This window comes from Ctenocephalides felis, unplaced genomic scaffold, assembly GCF_003426905.1.
Source record: "Ctenocephalides felis isolate EL2017-DRISC unplaced genomic scaffold, ASM342690v1 CF-g0.4_SCAFFOLD_01886, whole genome shotgun sequence".
NCBI classification, from domain to species: domain Eukaryota; kingdom Metazoa; phylum Arthropoda; class Insecta; order Siphonaptera; family Pulicidae; genus Ctenocephalides; species Ctenocephalides felis.
Window position 1 is genome coordinate 159,175,239 of NW_020538040.1, and position 22,219 is coordinate 159,197,457.

At 30.8% G+C, this 22,219-nt stretch overlaps 1 protein-coding gene across 1 annotated transcript in view; it reads right to left on the reverse strand.

Moving 5' to 3' along the window:
* The window catches only part of LOC113376137 (G-box-binding factor-like), a 242,375-nt gene that overhangs the window by 27,877 nt on the left and 192,279 nt on the right, over positions 1–22,219 (reverse strand). The window contains exon 3 of the mRNA XM_026616060.1: positions 16,219–16,631. Coding sequence (XP_026471845.1) covers positions 16,219–16,631 — 413 coding nt within the window. The remainder of the gene's footprint in view (positions 1–16,218; positions 16,632–22,219) is intronic.

The window sequence follows — 22,219 nt, forward strand, 5'->3', positions numbered from 1 at the left end:
TTTGGACTAAAAATTCAAAAAATCACCCAAGCTAAGCACAGTCTAAGCGCCACTCTGGTACAAATGTTTACCCAAGTGCGTTTAGACTGTTTGTGTACTGGAGCACTTTTCCAATTTTGTGAAAATTATTGAAAAATGTGAAAATGCCGCCAAGCTGAGCACAGTATAAGTGAAAATATCGCACAGAATTATTTGCAAATGCGTTTAGACTGTGACTACGCTGGAGCACTTTTTCAATTTTGTGGAAATTTGGCAACTATTTTTTTTTTTTGAAATTTGATTCGAAATGAAATGACGATTGTTAATGTTCTGGAGGTGATAAATTGATTTATTTATAATTAACTTTCCGTAGGGTAAGTTATAGTAATCGCACAAAAATCGAAAATGAAAATTTTTATATAACTTTACGTTTCAAAGGTTTCTGAATATATTGGCATACCTTAGAGAAAATTGATGTATGTGTGTGTATGTGTGTGTGTGCGTGCATTTGTGTGTGTTCAGATACAAATTTTCGTCGACGATTTCGGGAATCGGGATGAAGCAATTTGAATAATTCAAAAACATTTTACTTGCATTATCAAGATGAAGATTTGATGAAATTTTTATGAAATTAGGTCTAGCGGTTTCAGAGATCTAGTAAAAAAAGTAAAAAAAAATAACATTTGGCGGTCAACAATAATCATTAGACATTAGACATGTGCACATCAAATTATCAGATATTTTATAGAGATTTTAACAATGAGTATACATTTTGTTAACATTCCTATGGGTTCCGTACCAATGCTTATGCGTTAGACAGCGACGCGGCGCTTACGCGCTTCGATATTTAGTCTCTATGCATTAAAGCAGTACGATTGCTTTGAAAAAAAGTTCAGAATTTCCAAAATATTTCAAAATAAATTTTTCAACACTAAAGTAAGTTTTTGTCAAAAATTTATATAGTTCCTCAAAAATCTATTTTTTTTAGAGTAAATTTTTTTAAAAAATGTTAATCTTTTCAAAAAAAAAAATAATTTTTGGTACGGGAAGTTCCAGCAATTTGCCTTAAGGCACGATGCCATGCGCCCCACTAGTTTTGTTTCGTATCTGAGGTCAACTGAAAAAATATTTTTTGCGAATTTAGAAAATATTTTTTCCTATATTTAGACGGAATTTAGTTTAATGCAGAATATCATATTAGTCATAAAAAGTATGAATTATTATCTATAAAGTATCTTATATAAAATCGACCTTGGAGTACAAGTAGAAATTCTAGGTCAACTAAAAAATTCTAGGTCGAGGTCAACTAAAAAATATTTTCACGAATTTAGAAAAAAAAATCGCTATTTAAATGGAATATATTTAACAAATTTTACATTAATGAAAATCTAATAAGAATTTAGGTAGAATCTAATAAGACTTTAGGTAGAATCTGATAAGTTTCTGGTCATAATCTAATAAGATTTTAATATAATTCAAATAAGATTCTAGTAAAGTTGTAATAAGATTCCGTTAAGAATCTAACATTTTAACAATATTGATAAGATTTTGGTAAGAACCCAATAAGGATGCAATGAGATTCTGATGAAAATTTAATATTTTTTTATAAAAATCTGATATGATTCTGGCAAGAATACAAATCTACTAGAAATTCTTTACGAAATCTGTCGGATTCTTGTAAGAATCTAATTGAAAACTAATCAGTTTCAACCTTGTTAAAATCAAGTTAGCATTTATTTAGAATCTACTTAAAAATGTGGAGAATATCTTATTAGTCACAAAAAGAATAAATAATAATTTAAAAAATCCGGTCAGCTATATACTTTTATTGTATTTCTAAAGGCTAATTTAGATATTAACGTCCTTGTTATGATTTCTAATCAAATATAATTTTAATCAAATTAATTTGCTGGAAGAACATGCAAAGATAAAAATATATAAGCGATTTTGAATTTTGAAATTCAAATTTTTGATTGTAACTACTTTTACAGATATCTTAGGAACTTTACAAATGAAATTATATAATAATACATACAAATTAGAAATGAAAGCTCATTTCACTGTATAATTAAATATTTAATTTTTCTAGAATTGAATATACTATTATATTAAAATAACATCAATAAAAATATTTATAGTGAAGCTGTTGTATTATTTTTAATTTAATTTGGCCGTAATATTATTCGCAATTGTACTTAATTCAGTGATTTCCAACATTTTTTAAACCGCACCCGTGCTCTAATTAAAAAAATCGTTGCGCCCCCTTTAATTTTTTGACAATTTAATTTTATAAGTACTCTATTGATATTATCAGACTACAAATTAATATGCGATATTATGTAAAAATATGCATAAAACTAATTATTTTTTATTTATTTGTTTAATATAATTATTTTGGGTTATTTTCGAAAATCGTATTCTAAAAACAGATATACGCGTCCCCCTGAGAACAGCCTGTCGTCCCCCTGATGGAGCGCGCCCCACAGGTTGAAAACCGTTGACTTAACTGTTAGTGAAAAAGTTTATTTTAGAGCTCGCACTTGACTACTTATTATTTTATTTATTTCATTAAAATGTCAATCAAAACACAGTAAAGTCTTATAAGTTATTTTAACCCTTTCCACTCGGATGCCGCAAATTAATTGCCAAGTTCTTGCTACATGAACCTATTTGTATTATTACTGTTATTTTTGAATTCAAATTCGACGCGTATGTATGATATGATAACATTTACGAGGATAATTTATTACATCCATTGAGAATATTTGAAAAGTTTGATAATAACTAATGGGCCGTATCTCTCGGTCCTTTCTCTTCGATCTCTCATTTAGTTCTGATAGCGACAGGTTTTCGGGTTCATAGAATTATCGTAAAAAAGCGCATCGCGCCGACTCGAGACTCTTTTGTTGAATTCAATTCTCACCATCAAAAGTAACTGTTCACATTCTTCGGATCGGGATAGAGATGCAAAAAGGGCATACCGATATCGAAATTATATCGATTTTAATTATTATCAGAAATAACTAATTACTGGTCATCTTATCCTCCTTTTTCCTTCGCATTTGTTATATGCGTGATAGTTGATGTTTTATTTAATAAAGATGATATGACATGTTGATACGTGCAAAATTTTGATATTTTGTAAAAAAATGTTTAATGATTTTTTTTTTGGCCTTTGTTATAGCATTAGGCACTTCAACATTATTTTTAATTATTTGAAATTTTTTAATTTAATTTTATTTACATTTTTACATCATTTAGAACATTTTAATATCTTGTTCTAAAGTATTGGAGGTACAATTTCTTAATATATCATTTTTTTAACGCAATACAGGGGTTCGACCCGAGTACCTCTTATACTCCTTTCGAGCGTTTAACCATCCACATGCAAATATATAAAAAAATCTATATATATATATATATATATATATATATATATATATATATTAGAAATTCCTTGCTCCTAAGGGCTCAAATGGTTCCAAATTGATAAAAAACAATTCTCTGAAAAATTTAGCTCTTAATATTAACTTTTAGATAGTGCGCAATTCAATCAAACTTTGTATGGAAATAGCATAAAATTTTTTTTGAAAATTAAAAAAAAATAATTTAAGTATAGCTGAGCGACAAATAAATTAAAAGTGAAAATTCGTGTCATTTTTTATTGAAAATTCGACGCTTTGCAAAATTTTTGAATTTTTTTTCATGCTATTTACTTTGATTGAATTGCGCTCTATCTAAAAGACAATATTAGCAGCTAAAACTTTCAGAGAATTGTTTTTTATCAATTTGGAACCATTTGAGCCCTTGGGAGCAAGGAAATTCGATAATATCCATATTAAGGACCACCCTAATATATGTATATATATATATATAAGTTTTCAAATAATTAACTCGAAAAACGTACTATGTTTTAGCTTCCTAACAAACAGAATTTTATTATAATTATTTGAACAGCAATCAGAATCTAAGAGTCCTATAAGCTGTTGTGCTAATTTGTCGTGATACTACATGGGAACCAAAACATTTTTCTAGCTCTTTTTTATGAATTATTTTTCCAATTTCTGTAATAGAGTGGATACTTATTGACGCAGCAATGCCGGATGAGAGCTATTTTCACTTGGAAATATATTGCTATCTATATGTCCAAATAAAAACGGATGTCACTACTGCTTGATAAAATAGGTAAAATACTTTTGAATTATAATTAAGTTTCTTAAAATTTGCAGTAGATATATTGATTATTAGCCAATTACACAAGAAAAGGAAAAACCGAGAATTGAATGAAAGAAATATTATAAGAATTTTTTTTTACTTTGTAACTACGATCAGCATCAAGAGTCTTTTCAGAAGGCAAGAGTTCTTTTCAGAAGGCAACGCAATGGTTATCCAATCTCTGTTAAAATTGTTATTATTAAAACAATTCTAATAGTGATGTTCTTATTTACATGTTCTTTTCAGAAGGTAACCCAATGGCTGATCAATCTCTGTTTGATTGTTATTATTAAAAATCCTGTACTAGTGATGATTTTTAATTTTATGCAGCAATATCGAAAGCTTTTTCCAATTAAAAATATGTTACCATCTATAGTTTCAAGAAAAAAACAGACGTCACTACCTCTTGACATCAGGCTGTCCGAGGCTGGTATTGATTCACATCGGCTCGGAAAGACAAAGCTCCACACTAGTCCACGTTAATTCCGATACAAAATACTCAAAATGTTTACCATCGAACTTTTCCCCGATATCGAAAATATTCTTGGAACCACTATACCCAACCAGATTCGTTAAGATTATGTAATATGTATATACATTGTTGTCGAAGCAAACGACAAAACAATGCATCGCTCCTCATTAAACGCGTTCGACGTCTGAAACATATACATGATACACTTGGTCGGCTGAACTTTTGGACGATCGCGATAACGATCGATTTTATCATTGTGTTAAAACTATTTAACATAAAAATGCTACGAATGAGATCTTAACTCAAATCTTAAAAGATACATGGTATACAAGAATAAAGCGTGGTAAAAATAAGTTTCCATCGATAAGTATTTGGTGAAAATAAATTAGAAAAGGTGCAATGATGTACAGGTGATCGATTACATTATATTATTATATTTATTAATATGTGAAAAATTGCGGGTTTTACTAGTAAATCTTGTTCACAAAAATGCATACATATATTTAACTTCCCAAATCAACCCCTCCACTACAAGCGTCGTCTATAGGCGACATCCATATCGACTATCTACGGGCGTCACCGTTAGACGACATGGACTTTATTGCTCTGTGAGCTAAATAATTGAGATTTTCAATTTGTTATTGTATTTTTTTTTATACATTATTATTGATAATGATTAAAGAATCTTAAAATATGTTGCAGTATTTGGTTCAAGTAATGCTACTCGGCGGCTCGCTGTTCCGTACAGCAGTATCGCTCCCACGAAAAGGGGAGTATCTGTAGCGAATGGATTAAAAAAAAAATCAACTACAATACTAGTAGTACACATATGAAATTTTTTTTCATAAAAAGTAAAATATTCAAATTATAGCCTTTTGACACAAATACTTACAACAAGAATTTTCTTGAATTGTGTTTGAGAAAAACAATTATCAAACTGAAATTCATATTAAGATATTTCAAATCTTTATCAAATTTTAAAGAACTATTTATGTTTACATTGTTTCAGAGAAGATTATATCAATATAATTAAAATAATAAAAACTAATACTTGAAAATATGATTTTAAAACACATATTCATGTTCTTTGGTCATATTTTTTTAAAATGATTATTAATTACAAATATCGCCGTAATCTTAATAATTTTTGCAATATTTCACTGACAAGGTAATAACTTGAATACAATTACTGTTGAATAATATAATAGTGTTCTTTATGCAATAAAGTGAATAATCTAATAATCATGAAACGAGTCAAAAAACACCATTAGAACGACTTGGAAAACTTGATCTTTCTATGTTTTCATTTTTCTTTCCGGAAGGCGATATGTTCTATAATAAATCATAATATTATGCAAATATGTAGAAACACGAGTAAAAAATAACTCGCCAGGCTACAACTAATATAATAAATATTGAATAAGAGCAAGAACCAGACATTCTTAGCTCTTCGAAAACATTCCGGGTGTGAAAGTGATATGGAATAACACAATATAATCTAGACAGGTTGTAATAAACCTCGGAAAGAAAATAAATCGAACGTGACAGATGAAAATAATACGGATAAAACGATTACAATGAAACTTAAGATGACATTCAGTTCGATTTTTTCGACAGAATTGGCATTAAGATATGTAGAAGGTAAAATTGTTTTAGTGGTCTTATGGATTTTTTTTAACACAACTAAAAACGATTACTGCAAAATTAGAATTTAGTCTGATTATTCCAATTACACAAAGGTGAATTGATAATTTTATCATAAGTGCAACTTTCTGATGTCTTATTGACAGCACATACATAAGGTTAAGTTTTATGTGTAAAACGCCAGATCGCACTGCAAATACATAACTTTTTGGCAGTTCCATACTACCAATTCATACGAAGATAGGCCCGTAACATAGCGTTGCCATAACATTTCTATTTTATCCAAGAATCGTCCTAAGCATTTACTGTATCAATCATCAAAATAATTACATTAACAAAAGTAAAAAATCGCAACTTTTTTAATCATTAGGTGCATATTTTTATAGATATTGCTATGATTATTTCAAATATATTATGTTATAAAAATATTTTCTCTCTAAAGATAATTCGAAGTTACAAACATTCTCAAATGTGCAAAATCGCTACTATTTTAATCATTGATGTCGGGTATAAGTTTTTATATGTTGTGCGAATTCATATTGAAAACAACTGAAAAGTTACCTGAAATAATTAAATTTATTATTTGATTATTCCAAAATGAAACTGTTTACTTCTTGGTCAGCTAATTTTAAGCATTTACTGGATCGAACCAAAAAAAATCTACTTTTTAAGTTAACTCTAAAAGTATTACATACATCGTCAAATGTACAAAATTACAGTTCATGAGAAACATATTTTTATGAGATTTCAGACAACTAAAAAGATACCATAGATAACTTAATTTTATCGTTCCTTAAAAAAAACTAAACTGCATTATAAATTTTACAATCAGGACACGTTTTCTACATACGTACCTACAATTTATTACTTTTTTTTTATCTTCCCGTAGGGGGGGTAAGTTATAGTAATCGCAAAAAAAATGGAAAATGAAAATTTTCATACATCTTTACGTTTCAAAAGTTTCTGAACATTTTGGAATACCTTAAAAAAAATGGATGTATGTTTGTGTGAGTGAGTGTGTGTGCGGATACAAATTTTCGTCGACGATTTCGGGAACACCAATCAAAGAAGACAAAGGCAGGTCCAGCAGTTCTGAAAATATGGGGCAAAAAGTGCCAAAAATACAAACTCAGTTTTTAAAAGTACGGAGCGTCCGAATTTAATAATTCAAAAAACATTTTACTTGTATTGACAAGATAATGAACTGATTTAATTTCTCAGAAGACTTGTCTAGTGGTTTTGGAGATCTAGTAAAAAAGTAAAAAAAAAATCCACTTGGCGGTCAAAAATGATCATTAGACATACACGTCAAATTATCAGATATTTTATGAAGATTTTATAATATATGTATCAATTTTGTTTTATTGGTTCGGTAACATTTTTCAAAAATTTAAAATTTCTCAAAAGTCTAGTTTTTTCAAAGATTAAAAAAAGATTTTAATCTTTTTAAAAAAAAATAATTTTTGGTACGGAAAGTTCCAGCAATTTACCTTAAGGTACGATGCCATACACCACTAGTTCTTTTTATTATTTATACCATGAAACATCAGCAAATTTTTTGGCAATTCTTAGAACGTCTAAATCGGATGCCAATCCATTGATAAGGTTTGAATCCATTACTTTTCCCTTGGATTTTGTTCGAATCCAATTAACAACGCATCTTCTGAATGAGCTAATTGTAAGTTGCGTAATACAACTAAGGCGATATGTAATAATGTGTACGTTGTACAGTCTCTATAATATTCGATGTTATAATATTCTAGAGCACATATATGATAATGGAACAAACGAAATGCGTTCTTATCGCTCCAGTATGTCACGGCCAGTAGGGGTCAAATCGCCGCATGCGTTCGACTAAAAGAACAAGAGTTTAGACAAGCTGACAACAGACTACGAATTAGCAAATCAAAACACAGATTATGGTAAAAACATTTTTAATTAATAAACATCAAATAAAACTTACACCAACAAAAACGACATGAAAACGCAAAGAGACAAACTTAACATCCATCCAAATTTCCTGGTAAAATCCTTACTAACAGAAAACTAAAATAGGCTGAAAAGGAAATCGCCAGATGATCAAAGCAAAACATTGGCTCTTGATGTAAACTAACTTTGCACCCTAATTTTATTCATTAAAAAAGTATTTTAGTAAGGTGACCATTTTTTGAAGTCAAAACCGGGTGCAACTTTTTGTAGTCTTAAATCAGTGCTTTAATTTTTTTTTGACATATGTTTTATATTTATCAGAAGAACGAACTCTTAGTATAACTTCGTCTTTCATATTAACTTTAGTAAAAATTAGCAAGGCGTTGTTAATTAGCAATTGTTCTTGTGCAAAACGTTCAAAAAGTTTGTTTTCATAAGTAATTTATGTAAAATTGAAAATAAAAGTACAAAATTATTAATGTATAGGAATGTATGTGTGAGGGACTATTTTCATCGGCAGTTGGAATTTTGCAATTTGGCAATTTTCATACTCGTTGTATATATCATTATCAAATATTTGATGGATTGTTGTTATTTTATTTTATTTTATCAAGCAATTGGAAACCTGAAACAATCAGAAACAAAGAAACTAAATCCGGGATTGTCCCGGACAAACCGGGACGTATGGTCACCTTAATTATAGCTATATTTTACTTACACCATCATAACGTTTACTAAAGATTGCTGTAAAAATACAGATTATTGGCCACTTAGGCGAGAAGAAAACATACTGAGAGGCTTTGTAATAAGAATTTTATATGAAATAATATTTCCTAACTTCCCGTAGAGAAAGTTATAGTAATTGCAAAAAAGTCCAAGACGAAAATTTTAGCATAAATTTACGTTTTAAAGTTTTCTGAACATTTTGGCATACCTGACTGTTAAAAAAATGTATGTATGTTTGGATACAATTTGTCGTCCACGATTTCGAGAGCATGGATCAACCATAATGATCAATGGATATTGATCATGGACCAATTCATATTGCAGAGAAAATGTGCTGACTAGTTTTTGGCAAAGGCAGGTACAGTCAAGATACGGGAAAAAAGTGACGAAAATGGCAATTCAGTCCATGAGAGAATGGAGCGTTTGATGATTTAAAAACAAAGCTTGTGTTGACGGAATAAAAAATTGACTAAATTTTTGGAAAGGCAGGTCCTGCGGTTTCGGAGATCGAATAAACAAATATTATTTATAGAAAAATTACCAGATCAGTCAAACAAATATTTAAAAGAATAAACATTATAAGTTTGAAAATCTAAGAAATTTCGGGTATATTCGTAATAACAACTGGTAAAGTTTGAATATAAAATTATTTATTAAATTTTATTATAAACGTTGATTTGCAAATTTATAATTGACCCCATACCCAATCTACTAAATGCGTCAATTGGTTATTGCTGCATTCCATCGCGTTTTTACACGACCAGATAATACAGGTAACGCTGAAGACTATTTAGAAAACATAGAAGACATTAAAAACATTGAAGCATCGGCATGTTAAGAACTTTACGCCATACAACAATTTTATTCAATCATCAAAATACAATGGATTATGTTACGAGCAATAAATGTCCCATAAACCTATTCTGGTCTGTAAGCGAACGAACGCAGTGCGTAGAGTTTTCACTCGAGAGCGTGGGAACAACAAGGTACCTTCTCGATATTGAACGATAAATTAGCTAAAGTGCAAAGTGATTATAATATACGTCACAATGCTTTGTGAAGGCAATGTTCACGGGGCACGAGCTGTTGTTTTATCTAGGTTTAGCATTTTCAAAATATTTGCGAACCAGAAGAAAATCATGCGAAACCTAGCTACCCTTCTCAGATCTAATACCCATGAATCGCTGTATACAAATATCAACTAGTGAGGCGCATGACATCGTGCCTTAAGGAAAATTGCTGGAACTTCCCGTACCAAAAATTATTTTTTTTTAAAAGATTAACATTTTTGAAAAAAAAATTACTATGAAAAAAATAGATTTTTGAGAAACTATATATTTTTGACAAAAATTTACTTTTTTTGAAAAAAAAAAGACTGAAGAAAAATTTATTTTGAAATATTTTGGAAATTCTGAACTTTTTTTTAAGCAATCGTACTGCTTTAACTGCATAGAGACAAAATATCGACGCGCGTAAGCGCTGCGTCGCCGTCTAACGAATAAACATTGGTACGCAACTCATAGGAATGTAAACAAAATTTATACTTATTGTTAAAATCTCTATAAAATATCTGATAATTTGATGTGCATATGTCTAATGATCATTTTTCATCGCCATACGGCATTTTTTTTTACTTTTTTTACTAGATCTCTGAAACCGATCAGTTCTTCATCTTGTTAATACAAGTAAAATGTTTTTGAATTATTCGAATCGGACACTCCGTTCTCTTAAAAACTGAGTTATCGTTTTTGGCACTTTTTGCCCCATATCTTCGGAACGGCTAGACCTGCCTTCGCCAAAAACTAATCAGCATGTCTCCTTATCAATACGAATCGAATGTTTTTTGAATTATTCAAATCGCTTCATCCGTGTTCACGAAATCGTCGACGAAAATTTGTATCCGAACACACACACATACACGCACACACACACAGATTTACACACACATACATTTTTTAGTTTATATTTTTTCTTTTCTGCTTTGTACTATATTGATTTTTAAATGAATGCTTTAAATGAAGTTTATATATGAATATGATAATTGTAACCAATGACAGTGTCTAAATTGGCTTTTGAAAATCTAAAAGCTCTATGATCTTGCATTTGAAGAAAGCTTTAGCAATGCATTAGATATTTGAGTCAATCCTGTCTAATAGGTGATAGATTGCCTGTTTTCAATTTTAAAAAAATATATATTTTTTTAATTTCTACTTTGTTATATATTGATTCTTAAACGAATGCTGCAAAGTTCATATGTGAATATGATATTAATTACAGCCAATGGCAGTGTCTAAATTGGCTTTGAAAAATTTAAAAGCTCTATAAACTTGTATTTAAAGAAAACTTTTAACAAAGCATTAAGTATTTGAGTTAATTTTGCCTAATAGGTAAAAGATTACCTAATTTTTTTTTTAATTGAAGCGTGGGTATATTATTCATTCAACAGTGCAATTTTTGATCCTCCTATTGAGAAGTTTTAATGACAATCTATAGAGATAAAGAGATAAATAAACAACTTTATGCAATTATTCTGAAAATAAACAACTTTATGCAATTATTCTGAATGCGTTCGCTTTTTTCAATTTGATATCATATACATTTATAAACAATTTAATAATGTAAAACACGTGCGGCAAACATTTATATATATCAGTTTTGCATCACCATTATAAGTACAATGTAACATACACATTCGATGTCGCAATCAGTGTTTAATGTTTTGAACTTTAGACGCGAGTACATTTTATTATGTGAGAAATTTTCTAATACCTTCGATATACTTCTTGAGAAATCACAATTTAGCACTAATTTTATTGTATGCAGCTTAAAACTTTACATTTTATATTAGAGGTCCTAGGTTTGATACCCGCTTCGGGCAGCCTGATGTCCAGCAGCAGCGACATCACACGGATATAAAGATTTCATGTTTCCATGTAAAAATAGCCATTGCGCGGCTTAGAAGCATCCAGAAAAAAATCATCCCTATTGCAGAAATTTTAATAATAAAATTCAACACATAGAATTAGGACAACTTTTTGGGTTGCCACCTATAAACCCGACATAGATAAAAGTCAAATCATAGCTTAAGTAGTAGTGTGGCATCGTGCCTTGAGGCAAATTGCTGGAACTTCCCGTACCTACCAATTTTTTTAGAAATAAAAAAAAAGAAATATTTTTCCCCAAAAACAATCGTTTCGTCAACACAAGCAGATTCTTTTTTGAATAATTCAATTCGGATGCTTATTTCTCTGAAAAACTGCCATTTTTGCTCATTTAGCTCAGTATCTCAGAAATGGACCTGTCTTTGCCAAAAACACACACAACTTCCCCACATCATTACGCATTGAATGTTCCATGGATCATTCAAATCGGATGCTCCGTTCTCCCAAAAACTTGATTTCTATTTTCTGCACTCTATGCTCCGTTACTCTAAAACGGATGGACCGACTTTTGCCAAAAACTAATCAGCACATCTCCCTATCAATAGGAATCGAATGTTTTTTGAACCATTCAAATCGGTTGAACATACATCCACACACATCCATTTTTAAGGTATGCCAAAATGTTCAGAAACCTTCAAAATGTGAGGATATGCAAAAATTTTCAATTTGGATTTTTAGACGACTACAATAACTTACCCTACGGGAAGTTAAAAAATCCTCAAGTTCTAATTGCTGCTCGAATAAAATATAAAAAAATTAGTTAATCAAAATTATCATTATCAAAAGCTTCTGTTACTGAATTAGATCAACAATACCATTCATACGTCCATTGTGTAATTTAACAAAGAACAAATCCATATAGATAACAGAGCCCATCAATTATATATATGGATTACTGAACTATGTCGATCGGCGATAATTTTAATTGCAAATTGTTAGATAAACAAAAGGATTGTTATAAAACTTCGACAGACAATAATTACGATCGATATTACCACATTTCATAAGCAAGGACGTCTCGCGAATATCTGATAGAGCATCCGTTTCATATCAATACGCCGCTCAGATAAAGAAGATATGTATGTTCTATTATTATTATTATTGTTCTGGCAAGTTTGTATGTTCTTGATACGATGGACTTATTTCAGGACTCGCGATAACCTCGGTTGTGTAATTCGAAGATAACAAAACATCATCATTTTATTAATGGATTGAAGTGTAAGCAATAGTCGGAGAGCCGAGGAAATAGTTATATAGTTTTAGCCCTTTTAGAGAGTGAAATAATTACATGAGCATTTTATTATATTAATACTATCAATCAAACTTTGGTATAAAAATATGATTTTAAACAGTGGCACCTAGTACCGGACATTTCAAAATAACCTACATTGATCACATATGTAGCCATGTCCGTACTCTGGAATGTCTGCACATGTGTGTTTGACGAATATTTTTAGATATTGCAAAAAAAAATAACTATTCATCCACCCTTTTTGGCTGGGCCATACCGATGCTCTCGGCTGGAGCAATCATCATAAGATTTTCATTCTTTGACTAGGAAATACGAGAAACGGGTATGTAATGACCGTTAGCACTCATACAGAACAAAACTAAATAATTAAAATAAATAAAAGTCAACTTTCGCAAGGAATATCAATATGTTTATTGTCCGGCGCAAATGGACGACTTAGTGTCCGGTGCTAAGAGACAGACATGTTCGTTCATTTGGTGGTACCTACTAAAATTGTTTAAAATATCTAATAATATTCTCTACCATTTTACGGATAACAATCAAGTACTACTTTTATCATTGAATGCCACTCAAATATAAATGCATAAATACACTAGAATTTCTTCCATTGATATTTAGGTGACGCCGTGATTTTGCGCCTAAAACAGCAAAGGGTTGCTCCCGCCGTGGCCGTGTGCGTCACAGGTGAGTCTTGGCGGGTGATCCTGCACCTGTGTGCCCCTCACCCCCTTTCACGTGTATTTTGATATGAAAAGATTTATACTCGCTTAAATAATACGTGTTAAATAGAGTGTCCGGTATTAGGTGCTGTCCGGCGTTAAGGGACTTCCCCCTAATTATAAACAATAATTAAGTTTTAAAAAAGAGACATAATAGAGTAGAAGAATAGATCAGAAAATTTAGTTAAATATTTAGTAAAAAATAGTAATTCATTGATTGAAATTCATAATAATAGTGGGTATACAACATTTCGAAAACAATAGCACAACATCATCCTTGTCGAAACTGCATAAATTTTAAATTAAAACGCACCTAAGTGAAATCAACTGCAAAAACTCATTTCGCTTTTTAATATGCAAAAATCGATTTAAGTAAGTAAGTAAGTAAAACAAAAAGAGGTAGTAAAAATAAAAATATACCTATATTTTCATAAAAATGGCTAGCGCCAATTATGTTTCATACACGCTTAAAGCAATAAAAGCAGAGCACATGAGTTATTATTGGTCCTCGGTGCGTATTTCTCAGTTAATTACTGACCAGTTAGACGATTATTAATTATCATAGAACTGTATTAACTGGTTGTGTATAATTGATTTCTGCTGAGCTAACGCAACCTTAGCATTTCATGGACTTGACCGACATGGCCTGTCATAATATATGATCTCTACTCAAAAAATGACTACTGGATGACCGATGACTGATCGTCGGTACCGATGCCGATGCTGGATTCTACTTTTTTCTTTCACTTCAGGTTTATTTGCTTTTACAACAACAAAGAGCGAAGTGAGGTTGTCGTTATATATCTGATCCGTGCAAAAACATGGAAAAAAAGTTTATAAATTATACTTCTTTAGACAAAACTGATTAAAGAAGTGGAATGAGACAAAAACTTATATTACTCAAAACATCAACGATAGAAAAAAAAGTTCATCACATAAAAACATATATAAGTTTCTAGGACATGAAATTGTATTACTAAATGAGCAGAAAATATTCATTCACCGCTGGCGTTGTAGTAGATTCCACAATTATGTAAAATACTCATTTTTACATCAAAAGTGTTAAGATAATCTGTAACTCAACTGGTGCTTAACAACCCACACATCACTAAATATATTCTAATGATATGTTTACAAGTCATCGAAAAACGGACGCCGCAGCACAATCATAGAATTCAAGATACAATCAGATTATATAAACACCGATTTTGATGCGTTAGACGCATTCGTAAAAATTTACGAAACTTAGAAAATAAATTTGTATACACGTATATCTAAGAAGTCTTTGAACACATATTTGGCACCTAATTGAAATAAGTTAATTCGTTGTTTGATCGCAATGTTTATATTGCCAAATCAGATAAATATGAGTGTAAACTTAGATGTTTCAATCCTGCAATCCAATTATCACTTCCTCTTCCAAGTTTCTAGACATTTATTCTGGTAAGTTGAACCATGAGATACAGGATTGTGATTATATGTACGAAGCTTAGTGTTGCAGAATTCTATTAACTTTTAATGAATATAAACTGTTGGAGTCGTAGTGTCAGGTCTATGCATATTATCACTCCTGAACACTATCGTGAAGTTTTTGTTCGAAATATTTGGGATATCAACTTTGAGGGTACAATTCTCAGGTGAAATAGGTAAATCATGGTAATGCTATGCTAAGGGTCTATGTTAGTGGCAGTTGGTAGTAAAAAGCTATCAAAGGAAGCGTCCAGGGGGGTCAGGCAAAAAATAAGAAAATATCACATAGGGAAGGGAGGAGTATAGTAAGATATCACGTGTACTTATTTTTTACCTGAATTTGTTTAAAAAAATCTCAACATTTTCAAAAAAATCAAAAATTTTACAATTTTTTCTCGTAACTAAAATACACGTGATGGTGGAGGAAGGGAGTTAATTTGGAATATCACCACGTACCAAAAAGAGAGAGGAAAGGTACCAAAAATCCTTAAAAAATCGATCACGTGATTAATGGACGCCCCCAAAGAGCTATGTATTTGCTGTGCGATCAGGAGTTTTACCCTGTTTATTAAACCTAACCTACAAAACGTACGAACGTCCAATAACAATTTGATCGTAAGTGCAACTTTTGGATGTCTTTTTGATAACATATACGTGAAGTTAGGTACATAGCTTTTTGACAGTTACTACCAACCCATATAAAAATAAACTCGTGACATGGCGTTACCAGAACATACCCATTTTATCCAAGAATTGGTTCATAAATTCAAAATAAATTGCATCGTTTTTTGGGTAACGTAAAAGTAAGTAAGCATACCAAAACAATTGTTTTCAGCACAATATTAAAAAAATAAATAATCTATCACTTACACTTGAAGTGGCGGTGTAGGTGCCTGCGCCCGCCTTCCATCCCTAAGTGAACTTCCTCGCATTTTGCTCGTGAGCCGCCTCAAGACGTCGTCCATCGTCCGTCGTCCCGTCTGTTGTTGATTGTTGAGCAACAACGCGCCGTGTTGACTGAGTTGTTGCGCTTGCTGCTGATTAAGTTGCTGTTGATTGTGATGCTGCTGTTGTTGATTATGCAACAACGGCGGACTGCTATTATGATCTGGCAGTGTTGCTATATTATTATTTATGGCGGGCAAGGGTTTGTAAATGCCTCCGTCTGAGACGCTAGGCGGACTCGAACATTCGCTGGATGGCCGTCGTTGCGGCGTCAGAAGACCAGCGCCGACTACTCCAAGACCACTAATGTTATTATTGTACAGATACTGAGCAGGAATCTGAAAGGAAAATGAAACACAATTATTGCATTTGTAAGCACATAATATAAATTTTAAAAATTAGTTATTCAGTTTCTTTAGTTATAAATAGTGGGGGAGGAAGGAGTCTAGTAGATATCACGTGTATTTATTTTTGACGTAAATTTTCAACAAAAAAAATAAAAAACCTTACTATTTTTTCATAAACTCGAAAAATTTTACGTAACTAAAAATACACGTAATGTTTGGTGGGGGAGATGGGGGCCTAATTCTGAATATCACGACGTGTTACCAAGGGGAAGGGGGGTCCAAAAATCCCCAAAAAATCGATCACGTGAATAATGGACGCCCCGTTGTCAGGTTGACGCATTTTAATTAATAATAAAATGCTAGCGAGTAACAAATCTAAAATTTCACTTATTTTGTTGCTAAAATAACACTAACTAGTGGGGTGTATGGTATCGTGCCTTAAGGCAAATTGCTGGAACTTCCCGTACCGTAACAAAATGTTCGGGAAATACTGAATGTTTTCAAATAGAATATTATAAATATTGTAACATTGTCTAATATTTATAAGAATTATATAAACTGAATTGCAAAGTTGAAATTATTTGTTTAAAGTATATTAGAGCTTTAGTCAGAATTAAAAATTAAATCTGAATTATTTTCGATATAATTTTTTTTTCCAAAATCAATTATTTTGTTAAGACAAGCAGAAAGTTCTTTGAATCATTTAAATCTACCGCTTAGTTCTCTCAAAAACTGCCATTTTTTGCACATTTAACTCCGTATCTTCGAAATGGCTGGGCCTGCTTTTGCCAAAAACTAATAAACACTTCTCCCAATCATTACTAATGGAATGTTTTTTAGATCATTCAAATCGGATGCTCCGTTCTCTCAAAAGCTCGATTTCTATTTTCTGCATACTTTGCTCTTTATCTCCGTAACTGCTGGACCTGCCTTTGCCAAAAACAAATCAGCACATCTCCCTATCAATAGGAATCGAATGTTTTTTGAACCATTTAAATTGGTTGTTCCGCGCGCCCGAAAACGTGGACGAAAAATTGCGGACACACAAAACACACGACATCCATTTTTTCTGAGGCATGCCAAAATATGTTCAGAAACTTCTGAAACGTGAAGATATGCAAAAATTTTCATTCTTAATTTTCGGCTCATTACTATAACTTACTCTACGGTAAGTTAAAAATATAATATGAGGATAAAAATTACTATGAGTACCTAATGATAAAAATTACCCAGTGCTAATTACATCCAACAATATTGTAAAAATGCATGTCTTGATATTTGTTAGAAAATAGCTATTAACTTCACAATATATATAGATAACAATCCTTTTACCTATTAATTTTGATTTATTACATTTGTACATTTAGAATTTAATTAGTAAACAGAGTAAATACATAGGCTTCAACAATAAAAAAATATATGTAGGCAATTATTTTTCAACTTAGATTTTAACAGCAATTTCAAAAGCTTTGAAAGCAATTAGTCGCATGATTCCGGAATAAATAAAATGATTGAAGGTTTAAATTTTAATTGATATAAAAATAAACGAGTTATATATTGTCAACGTGTGACTATAAATGCCAATTAATTTAATAGAATTAATAAAACAATATTTTATCACATTATATCAAAATGAATATTCCAGTTATTAATTTGTTTCCATATTAATTAAAAAAAAGGTAAATGTCGTCGAATATATAAAAGACAATTTGTTATTTAAATCAGATATTTACGACATTTAAACGATTATTTTATGTCAATACCAAAATGTTCCCAATGTGTGTATGAGAAAATTTTTGTAAAAGAATTCGCAAACTGTGAGAATATTTCTGATAGCAGTTAGTAAATCATTTAATGAAGCTCGGGCTTCTGTCCGGACCGGTCTATAAATTAACATATAAGTAAGTGATGTATACGGCGCTATACAAATTTTAATTGACTAAAAAACAGAATTAAGAAACACTATGCATTGAACAGCAGGTTGCTTGCTGTTAATGATCTTCCCGGTCAGAAATTATGTACAAAGTTAAAAATTCAACGACTATTCGTCTTCGTTTTTCCGATATGAGCTCGAGTAATTACACGTGTTGTGTAGTGCATACAACTTATCATTGAAGCATATAATTAACAGAAGATAAATGTATATAAATATATACATAATTATTCTCAAATGCTAATTAATTGAAGGTATTAACTTTGCTGATGTAACATTCTACTGGTAAAAGCATTTCTAGTAGTAAAAAGGCGATCAAACAGACACATTCTTGAGATATAAATATTATAGTACCGAAGACTTTCTTTAATTACGGCTGTTAATTGCTTTACTCGGTACATCTGAACATAACAGTATTTGTATTATAAATTATAAGAAATTTTATTTTGCGTGAATTTATATATTTAATAACTCTAGCAATCATCTAATGATAACTAGGGTAATTCTACTTTATATACCAATAAATCTTCATGTTGATAATTAATCCATTAGAGAAATTGCTTATTCCATAATCAAAATCTATTTCCTTTTTTACTAAAAAATTTCTTTAGCACTTCCCGCGGGGTAAGTTATAGTAATCCAAAAATATCAAAAATATTTTTTTTATAATCTTCACATTTCAGGGTCTGCTGAACATTTTGGCACTTACCGTAGCATTTACCGTAAAAATGAATGTATTTATATGTTTGTGTATGTATGTTGTATGTATGTAGTATATATGTGTGTATTATAAGATACAGTTTTTCGTCCACGATTTCGAAAGCACGGATCAACCGATTTGAATGATTCAATAAACTTTCGATTGCTACTGATAGAGAGACGTGCTGATTAGTTTTAAGCAAAGACATGTCCAATATACGAGGTAAAAAGTGCCAAAAATTATAATTTTGATAGAATCCTGATGCAAAAGAATTGATTACAATACAAACTCGTTCAGTAAAGTTTCCGAACCAAAACAACTTTACAAGTATGTTCCTTAAAGTCATTTTGTATAGTATTGTATGCCGCCAGATAATATTTTATGTCTTATTCCATTAACGCTAAAAAATTTTTACATTACGTACATGAAGGAATCTGCTGCTGTAAGAAAACTCCGTTAATAAATGGCATTGCTTGATAATTAATTCAATTATTCTAAAGAAAAATTTCCATCTAAGTTGTACTGATTAAGATACTCTTAATCCGCAAGATCGTAAAACAAGTAAAGAAGAAAATTAAGTAGCAATAAAATTTATGTGTGGCATAGATATAGCAGATCTGGTTAAAAGGATGTATCAATAATTTCAATTATTTTAAAATGCTAAGAATTTAAATGGAAATTTTAATTTATTTTACGGGTTAACATTTCTTGCAGCATTTTATATAAAAGTAATAGAGAGTGAGGTATGCAATCAGCGTAAGTGTCACATAGGAAAAAGCCAGACTGCTAAAAGGTTGTTAGTATTTTACAAAAAATAGAAAAGAGCAGGTATTAAAGGTCCGGGGGTAAAAAAGACCACAATCATTATCTCACAAACAAGCAAGGTATAACACTTTTACTACAAGTGATACTATAAGTATAACATTTTCTAATGATATACTATTTTAAAGTACAAGGCAAAAAATGAGTAAACAGCCATCACTTTAAATCTTAAGACGTCGCTATCAAGAGATAATAAGAAATGTATCAATATTCATAACAAAAGTATTTTATTTCGTTGGTAGTTTTTGTGGTTTTAAGCTCTTGTATTTATTTTATGATATCTGAATATAATTTTTCTGTATATTTTATTTAATTAAGCGCATGGTTATTTTCAACAGCTTTTTATATAATCTCTATAAAGGCTCACATGAAGGTCGGGCAAAAAAGATCAACTTTTACATTGGCGTACAAGCTGTAAACAATAAGAAATAGTAAATAAACTAGCTGTAAGTGGAATTCTGTCTTGAGGCAATTAGGGCATCGTGCCTTAAGGCAAATTGCTGGAACTTCCCGTACCAAAAATTATTATTTTTTTTTTAAACGATTAACATTTTTGAAAAAAAATTACTTTGAAAAAATCAGATTTTTGAGAAACTATAAATTGGACAAAAAATTAGTTTTTTTTTGAAAAAAAAAATTTTTAAAAAAAAATTTTTTTTTTTAAAAAAATTTTTTCTTTGAAAAAAAAAATTTTTTTCTTTATTTTGACATATTGTGGAAGATCTGAACTTTTTTTTCAAAGCAATCGCACTGCTTTAACTACATAGGGACAAAATATAAAGCGCGTAAGCGCCGCGTCGCTGTCTAACGCATAAGCATTGGTACGGAACCCATAGGAATGTTAACAAAATGTATACTTATTGTTAAAATCTCTATAAAATATCTGATAATTTGATGTGCATATGTCTAATGATCATTTTTGACCGCCAAATGGCTCATTTTTTTACTTTTTTCTCTATATCTCCGAAACCGCTGGACCTACCTTCATGAAAGTTGTATCGATTCTTCATCTTGTCAATACAAATAAAATGTTTTTTGAAATATGCAAATCGGACGCTCCGTTCTCTTAAAAACTGAGTTACCGTTTTCGGAACTTTTTGCCCCGTATCTTCGGAACGGCTTGACCTGCCTTTACCAAAAACTAATCAGCACGTCTCCTTATCAATACGGATCGAATATTTTTTGAATTATTCAAATCGGTTGATCCGTGTTCCCGAAATCGTCGACGAAAATTTGTATCCGCACATACATACACACACATACATACATACACACACACACACACACACATACACACACACACACACACATACATCCATTTTTTCTAAGGTATGCCAAAATGTTCAGAAACCTCTGAAACGTAAAGATATATAAAAATTTTCATTTTCGATTTTTTTGCGATTACTATAACTTACCCTACGGGAAGTTAAAAATTAAATTAAGTTAAAAATTACAATTTCACAAGAGATAAATTAAATTAATACAAGATTTATGTATACAATGAAATCTTTAAGATTACCATAAAACTTGAATTTCACATTGTTAAATTAAGTATCTAATCTTTCGTGAAATCCTTTCAAATTAAAAAAAAGACGTTGGATCTGTTTTCCCCTGACTGTCTCCTCTTACCCCGTTCAAGCAGCAAAAAGAAACAGATGACAAATTATAGAAAAATAGTAAAACGAATATTTCTATAATTAGAAGTTAATTGTGAATTTTACTTTATATAGTTAGATGTTTGTTTGATACATGTTATCTGCTGTCAAGTAGTTAACTTAGTTTAGACAGTATAATCACTGAAAGTCCAATTGGACCTTAGTGTCCCGCCCTATGTTATTTTGATCGATCCTAAAGATTAAATTATCTGAATAGAGTTATATTAAAAATGACATCCGGGATTGATATGATCATCATCTGGCAAAATGTTTACCTTCTACGCTACACCGTTGTACAACGTGCTTCTTTTTTAGTAAATAGCAAAAAGATCTTTGATAGCTTAGATATCTGTAGGTCCAAGTTCGAACCAAGTTCAACAATTTTGATTTCGAATCTATTAGTAACGCAGATCAATAAAATGAAAAAAAGTTATCTGTATCAGGTGTGTGCAGTTAGCAGTTTACGTAG